We start from the raw sequence: 8,752 nt of genomic DNA on the forward strand, positions 1-8,752 counted from the left end.
CGGCCACATGAGGGCCTTGAGGATAGTCTGAGAGAGATGGCAGAGTCAGCAAGACTGGCCTGTCAATCCAGCAATGCCATCGTCGTTCTAGGTGGAGACTTTAATCTTCCTGACTGGAACTGGGAGGAGAATGTGTTGAAGCCTGGATCATCTTACCCAAATATCCATCGGCAGTTCATGGATATTATCAGTGACCTAGGGATGGAACAAATAGTAGAAAAACCCACAAGAGGAGAAAACACTCTGGATATTATTGTGACAAATCACCCCTCGTTGTTCCCTCGTGTGGAGATAGTACCTGGCCTATCCGACCATGACATACCATACGCCGAACTCCAGATTACCAACCCCTGTATCCGCCAAAAAGAACGCCAGGTCTTGTGGTTCAAAAAAGCTGACTGGGAAGGCCTGAGGAAGGCATCAAAAGAACTTACTGAGTCGGTTCTGGGTTGTCATACAGATAAACCAGATGTTGAGGCCATCTGGATGGACTTTAAGACAGGAATGCTAGAAAGAGTACAGAAGTACATCCCACTCAAGAAGGTTCGTGCTAGGGGCAGTCAACCATGGATAAGCAACAAAACCCGGAAACTTATAAGGAGAAGAGACAGAATCCACAAAAAGTACAAGAAAACCAAAAGACAGGATTTGTTTCAAGCATTTAAATCACTTAAACGTCAAGTCCAGCAGCAGCTCAGGCGGGAATACTGGGATCATGTACAAGGCTTGATTACGGAGGACTGCATAGAGAAACCTAAACCAACAAAGAAATTCTGGGCTTTTGTCAAAATCAAAAGAGGAATGAGAACTCGGGAGTCTCTCCACTCAAGGTAGCAGGAAAGCTTATTACAGACGATAAAGAGAGGGCGGAGATCTTAAACAGCCAATTCCAGTCGGCCTTAAGTGCTAGAGAAGACTTCAGCGAGGAGGAATTTAAGCTTAGAACCCAGATGCCCCCTCGAAACCCAGAACAACCTACTCTAGAGGACATCATAATCACGACTGCTGGTGTCGAAAAACTCCTTCGTAACTTAGATCCTAGCAAGGCAAGTGGGCCGGACCAACTTAGTCCCCGCATATTGAGAGAGGTAGCCACAGAGATAGCACAGCTACTTGCTTTCTTATACCAGATTTCCCTTGACAAAGGAGTTGTTCCAAATGACTGGAAGTGCGCCCATGTATGCCCAGTATTCAAAAAGGGTGAACGTTACAAAGCAGAGAACTATAGACCAATATCATTGACTAGTATTCCATGTAAACTGCTTGAACATATCCTTGTAAGTGAAATCATGTCCTTCTGTGAAGAACAGCAGATCCTGTGCACACAACAACACGGATTTCGAAAAGGGAGGTCATGCGAGACCCAGCTCCTTGGCCTGGCCGATGAGATCTCACATACCCTTGAAGACGGCCACCAGGAAGACTTGCTGGTCTTAGATTTTTCTAAGGCTTTCGATAAAGTTAGTCACAGTTTGCTAGTACATAAGCTGAAGTACTACCGTAACGGCATTGACGGTAAAGTCAATACATGGATCAGTGAGTTCTTGGCTGACAGAAAGCAGGCTGTAGTTGTAAATGGCTCAAGATCAGAGTATGTTTCAGTAGAATCAGGAGTCCCCCAGGGATCTGTTCTCGGTCCCTCCTTGTTTCTACTGTTCATAAACGACTTACCAGTAGGACTGTCTTCAGTATCAAGGCTGTTTGCCGATGATACAGCGTGTCACGACACCATCAAGCTACACATGATCAGGTCCGCCTACAGGAGGACCTAAATAAGCTTGCAGAATGGGAGGACGATGGAAAATGAGCCTTCACCTCAAAAATGCTCAATAGTTCACATGACCGGAAGAAGAAACCTAGACGGCTATGAGCTCCATGGTCATAAGCTTCAGACAGAACCAAATGTGAAATACCTTGGAGTCACTCTCACTAAGGACCTGAAATGGAGCCTGCACATCTCAAATATCTCAAGTAGAGCCAACAGATCCCTTGGATTTGTTAGACGTAATATTAAGATCAACAGCAAATCCATCAAAGAGGCAGCTTACAGAGCGTTGGTGAGATCCTCACTCGAGTATGCTAGCTCAGTGTGGGATCCACACAGCAACAAGGACATAGCTACCCTAGAGAAAGTACAAAGACGAGCTGCACGCTGGGTGTGTAGTCGCTACCGTCAAACATCAAGCGTCGAGAGTATGCTGGAGGACCTTGAGTGGGAAACACTACAGCAGAGACGGAGAAAAGCAAGGTTAACAACATTCTACAAGTTGCACCACGGAATGATCACTGTTGACTCCCGTAACCTGCCCACTGTCAGTCAACACAAACGACAGACAAGACGGTCACACCCCCTGACCTACGACATGCGCCTTTGCAGAACAACACACAGGCAGATGTCCTTCTTTCCACGAACTGTAGCTGAGTGGAACTCCCTGCCTGCGGAAGTCGTGTCTGCCAAATCCTTAGACTCCTTTAAGAACAAGCTGGATAGCTTGCAGTAGCTGACAACTTTTGACACATTACTTTGAAAAACATCAACATGCTACCGTGACCTCTGACCTCACCAACCAACCAAGTGCGGCAAAGCCATCAGTACGTTGATGTTGGCCGCCAATCCACTAAGAAGAAGAAGAACGCCATTGATCACAACACGTTGCTGTCGTCCGGCAAGATAGTCCGCAAACCAGTTGTTCAGGGGCCCCTTGACCCCATAACGGGACAGTTTATAGATGAGGCCATCATGCCAGACGGTGTCGAATGCTCGACGGACATCCAGAAAGACAGCAGCTGAACAGGAGGTGTTGGGGTCATCTATGGACTTGGCCCATTCGTCTACGAGATGCAAAAGCTGCAGCACTGTTCCATCCCCTTTCTTGAACCCTGACTGGTTGATGTTGAACAGATCGTTGTTCGCGAGGTAAGTATAGAGACGATTGTGAACCAGTCTCTCCGGGACCTTGGGAACAGCTGGTAGTAGAGCAATGGGCCTGTAGTTGGAGGGGTCAGTGCGGTCCCCCTTCTTGTATACAGGAGAGACGTTACACTGCTTCCACTCTGCAGGTAGTTGGCCTGTTGAGAGTGAAAGATTGAACAGATCGCATAAGGAGGTACAGATGACTGGTGCTGCCTCCTTAAGGAGTCGGTTAGATATCCCATCAGGACCAGGGGCCTTATTGGGATGGAGTGCCTGTAGGGCTTCTTGGACTTCCTCCACAGAAACTGTGATTGTATTGAGTTCCTCGTTGGTAAACATAGGAAGTCTCCTGGTACAAAATTGGAACAAAATTCTATCAAAAATATATTATTATTGGAAAGTTCACTTCACAATGTGTTTTGTGCCAATATGAGTAAGTACAAAATTAATGTACAACTGTATAATGTTTTTTTAATTTTGCCATCTTGCTTCATTAGGAACTGAATGTGCGTACCCTGACCACGTCCAGTGACAAACAGAAGTACTGTGTAAAGCTGGTGGCTGAACCAGACCATCGTGTGCTGGGAGCACGACTCAAACAGGCCTACAAGTCTGTACAGAAGGCTGTCAGAGAACTGACTGATCAACAACTGCAGGTAAAACTGCTCACGGGTGCTAACTAACATACATGTACAATGTGCAGTTGTAACAGTGGGGCGTTTATAGGCACTAGCAACTGACCCGGCCGATGGGTCTAGACCTTTTCAGGAGAGTGGTCAAATATGGGCCTCCTGGTGGATGACCTTGGTACTGCAGCAGAACTTCCGGTTTTTGTATCTTTTGTTCTGAACATGCTATGATCTTGACTTTTTGGTTACAGTAGCTTTTTTTGTCAGGAATAAGTGGTGTGAGTTTGGTCCCCCTAGCAGCTTGTTCTGGAACTGCAGGGGACTTTCGGGCTAAATCTTTGAAAGCCAATAAGTCCAGATAGGAACAACATACTTTCATAATTTTTGGTAGGTAGGTAGGTAGCTGAGAGAGATGTTCATCATTAAATGCAAATTATGCAAATGAGGACTTAATTTGCATAATTAATGAGGAAATTCTATAATTACAGTGTTTTACATTATAGTACTTTCATACATGTAATGTATGTAACCTATGGCAGATGGAAAATCAACAGATACTAATTATGCAAATGATGACCTAATTTGCATAATTAATGCGAAAATTCTATGATTTCTTACTGGTGAATGATGGGAATGTCATACTTGGGACATCTGTACAATGTAGTTAATCAAAAGTTAACATCACGATGCATATATTATCTTAATGCAGAGGTCATTTGCATAATTAAAGAAGAACTTTTACATATGAAGCCCATATTTCATGGAGGTATGAGATCTGGGAACTCTTGTTTTGGTGGCAGATACATGTATATCTATTTAGCTTATTCTCACTGCATAGAGTTTCTGACGAAATCTTTCAGAGCAGATACATTGTAAGTCCACAATGGAATGACATATTTTCATAATTATTTTTGTATTGTTTTTGGCGTGTCTGTGTGTGTGTGTGTGTGTGTGTGTGTGTCTGTGTTTCCGCACGTTTGTAGTCAGCATAACTTCATAATGCCTTTGTGGATTGTGATGATATTTGGCATGCTGATAAGTCTTAGGAAGACAAAGGTCAATGTCAAATATGGGCCTCCTGGTGGATGACCTTGGTACTGCAGCAGAACCTGATTTGCATAATTATTGTGAAAACTCTATGATTCCTTAATGGGGAATGAGTGGAATTTTATAATGTGACACGTGTAAGTTACTTAAAGGTTATCATCACTGTACATGTTATTTTAGAGGTCATTTGCATAATTGATATGTTGAAATTAAACATTGGCAAAGGATATAGGAATTACGCATGCAAAATATTGTAATTTGAGTTTAGAAAACAATAAATTAAAATAGATTGTGGTAATTACGACCATATTTCCATAATCAATGAGACAAATGAAAGTAAACATTTAAATACATAAACACTCTACATATTCATGGAGGTCTACGAATTCTTGTTGAAGAATGAACTTTGAATAGCCAGGAGTATATAGTAGAGGGGATTCATTCCTCAAGCTGCCGACATCTTGCACACGCAGTCGTCCCTCAGTAAGACATCTGGAGCCGCATAGTTCCCGTTTAGCTTTTTAACTTTTATTCAGCCTGTCACACGACCGGTTTCGCCTGTGTGGCTTCTTCAAGTGTACAGAGGCTAATGACACAAGTGCATGAAGTTCTCACTTATACCTTTCCAGTGCATAGTGCCCTCAGGTCAGTTACATGGCGTTCAGAATTATGCCCTGACCTGTTACATAGTGCGTTTTGACCTTGGTTGACCTACTACATGACGTCATCTATTGTTCTAGAACAATTATACATGTCATAAAGGTCTTTTTTACCATGTTACACAAAACAAAAAATAAAGAGAAATCCATCTTCTTCGAAGTGTAGTCTTCTCCCCTGGCTGTTTTTCTTGCTCTGGCTTGTAGCTCTGGCTTCTCAGCAACTTGTGGGGCTTGAACAACACGTAGAAATCTCAGGGTTCTCCTTTTCTTGGTAGTGGTGGGCAGCGATGTGGTGGCGCACTGGCTCACGGCAAAGGTATCTTCAGTGTCTTCCTTGTGCTCAACGTGGCGGCGGTGTTTTCTTCTTTGAATAGCCAGGAGTATAGAAGAAATTTTTACTCAGATGACATACATGTAACTGCCTCTAGTGTGAAGGGGATAATACATATAGCGGTAACAAGGCTTACCCGAATGTGGCTTCATTTGGCCAGTTATTCTTTCTGTTTATTCAGTTCTTTGAGTACAAGATACAACTAAGGAAAAATATGCCCTCATATGATCAGTTACCACATTCCTATCATACCATATTACTCAGGATAGACATTACGCCTTGTGCAGCTGTTGTCTTCATTGATAAAATGAGTTTGTACCAGTCTATTTTTATAACATGAGGGTGAGGGTTCACATCCACTGCCAGTGAGCATTGCCTATGATGGGAAACATTACAACTTCCTCATCATCATGGACAAGGTCGACATCGTGGTGTCCGACCTTGTCAAGTTCAGAAGAACAGGTTATCCTGCTTTTACTTCACTTGGAGCTTAAACTTGTACAGTCAAACCTGCCCAGGCGACCGACCACCTGGCCATCGTGACCGCTTTTTCTCGGTCCCAAAAATTTTCCCCATTGACGCAAGCATTAAGCGACCTGCCCAGGGCTTCTACTAGTATCACAAAGCCCTTTATAAGTTGCGCCCTCCCTCGTGAGCACCCGAGCTGTTTTATTCTAATTTCGTTTTTTTTTTCTGGGCTTGCAGCTGTGGGTAGCGGTGATGATGCAGTTTTGCCCGAGGTGTTTGAGTTGCTAGGGCGTTGCTAAGGGGGGCGTGGCTTCGGGATGGGTCTATTACCAAGGAATGCATAAGAAGTTCACCTTTGCTGGGGAGAGGAACATCAACACAAGCATTCTACATTATGAGGGGGGGTCTTTGTAGGAAAATTTCAGACTCTAGCTCTGGGTGCGGATAAATAATAGAGTGAAGCCAAGGTTTTAAGGGAAGTCGTGATCCAACGGTTTTCTTATTGTGTTAAAAAATGTACAGGCTCATCAACTGTCTGCCATTTCTGATTGTGTTTCTGTTGGACAGGATTTCCAAGACAGGGGAGAAGTCAATGTTGAAGGTCACACCCTGTCAGGAGATGACCTCAAGCTGGTGTACAAGTTTGATGCCAAGAGTGGAGCGTCACTCTCTGACTATGAGGCACATTCTGACAACCAGGTAGGACAATAGTGCCTAACAGGAATACCCGGTAGTAATAGAGTCTTGGTGTAAGAATCTATTAATGAATAATCTGAAATAATTTTTTTGTATCAAGAATTTCAGTCTTAAGCAAAGAAAGGTTTTCTTTAAACACCCCCACTAGGTGCCCATGGGCTGTGTTCCAACTTAAAGCGACGTGGTCATTGACCTGCGGCTGTCCCAATTTCGAACGTGATTCCAAAGTTCAAAACATGTTCAACACCCGTTTTTCCCCAATAAAATAATTTTTTACATCCCATCTACCAGCTTGCTGAATTTCGAGTTTTCCTAAGCTCTAGTTCTGAAGAATGTTTTTATATGTTTGGAGAAGAAGAGGAAACTGAGCAAAAACAATATGTTTCCTTCTTCATAACATAAATGAAATGAAGAGTTCATGTTCCCAAATAATTTGATTTATTTGCATGCTTTAATCAAACCCAAGCACATTTTGAATGATGAACGAGGCCTTAGCTGTGCTGTAATCCTGTCTCACAGGTTCTGGTCTTGCTGGATGTGACCCCAGATCAGTCCATGTTGGATGAAGGGGTGGCAAGGGAGGTCATCAACCGTATCCAGAAGCTTAGAAAGAAGGTATGAACATCTTACCTGTTCTGTCCTGTTCACTTGTCCATTGTAGTGCCATGCTGACAATGGTTCACAATCACTTTAGAGTGGAAGATTGAGAATTTGATCATGAATTCCAGCTCAATAATGAGAGCTCTGAACCTTAATTAGCTTGCTTGTAATGATGTTGCTGTCATCAGTTTAAGTAGAGGAGCTTGAAATACTTTATTTCTGTTTTCTGTTTACTACTCTCCACTTATTTGCAGAGAGGACTAGAGAGATTCAGCAGCTAAAATAAGTTTGGTAACCAGACTAAGAGGATAAGTAAAAAATATGAGCCAAGGATTTATTATATTAACGTTACATGTATAAACAACATATCCAAATTATGCAAAATAGGACTAACTTTACATTATATCAAGAAATTCTATTATTCCAGTAGTTCCATGTAACATCTTGATTTGTGATGCAGGTATAGCTTTCCATGACAGACAAAAGTGGTACTGTATAGGCTTGGGTTCCATGGCAATAAATTTTAGAACAGCAGAGGTATTTCTGTTAAAAAGCTTAAAAGGAGGAACTTTCATGTTTCCCTGTTCCCCCTCCCCAGGCTAGTTTGGTTCCCACAGATGACATCACTGTGTACTATGATGTGAGCCCAGCATCTGACAACCTAGCCAGTGTCATAAACACACACCATGGCTTCATCCAAGACACACTCAAGAAACACCTCCAGCCTTTCCCTGTCCCTGTCTCAAGTCATGTCATCATTAAGGAGTCAACTAAGGTAAGATCTGTCAGAAAAGAAGCTCACAGTGCTTCAGATCCACAATGTACAAACATCTCCGACTGCTCTCACTAAAACTCCTGATGAGTTAAGTTGAGAAGACACAGATCAATACAGCTCTCTATCTGTTTTCCTTTAGATAAGAAGCCAGACTTGGCCTCTTAAGCTAAGGGAGCTGGCTTAGGAATTGTTTTGGTGGAGGTGTCTGCCAGGGCAACGGGGATGACTTCATTGTTACAGACTAGACCTGGCGACATTTTGTAAAAACTTTGTAGCAACAACAAAAACCCACCCGTATACCTGGTACTACATGTACATTACCAAGTTGCCTGAAGTGGGATACATATAATGATAATTAAAGTCTGCAGTGGATAAAAGGGGAAGAAACTGCTTCTGACAAATAATTATCATGTTTGATTGTGATGTTTTTCTTCCTCTAGCTGAAAGATGCCACACTACATATGGCCATAGTTCGGGGTGAGGGCAGCATGCCAACTTCAGCTAGTTCTGATGGTCCAGTCTGCAGATATCTTAATGTACAACTGCTGGGGCTGCAGCCAAAAGGTGATTTTACCTTTGCCAAGTTATCTTTTCGTAGCATTCGTTTGTGTGTGTATTGGGTATGTATGTATG

The 8,752-nt window shown here is 42.9% G+C and overlaps 1 protein-coding gene across 1 annotated transcript in view; it reads left to right on the forward strand.

The window, feature by feature from the left end:
• The window catches only part of LOC109470000 (isoleucine--tRNA ligase, cytoplasmic-like), a 57,134-nt gene that overhangs the window by 34,216 nt on the left and 14,166 nt on the right, over positions 1 to 8,752 (forward strand). Inside the window, 5 exon segments of the mRNA XM_019768776.1 lie at positions 3,412 to 3,570; positions 6,616 to 6,747; positions 7,264 to 7,359; positions 7,943 to 8,119; positions 8,560 to 8,683. Coding sequence (XP_019624335.1) covers positions 3,412 to 3,570; positions 6,616 to 6,747; positions 7,264 to 7,359; positions 7,943 to 8,119; positions 8,560 to 8,683 — 688 coding nt within the window.

Source organism: Branchiostoma belcheri, unplaced genomic scaffold, assembly GCF_001625305.1.
Source record: "Branchiostoma belcheri isolate BF01 breed outbred unplaced genomic scaffold, Haploidv18h27 scaffold215, whole genome shotgun sequence".
Lineage (NCBI taxonomy): Eukaryota > Metazoa > Chordata > Leptocardii > Amphioxiformes > Branchiostomatidae > Branchiostoma > Branchiostoma belcheri.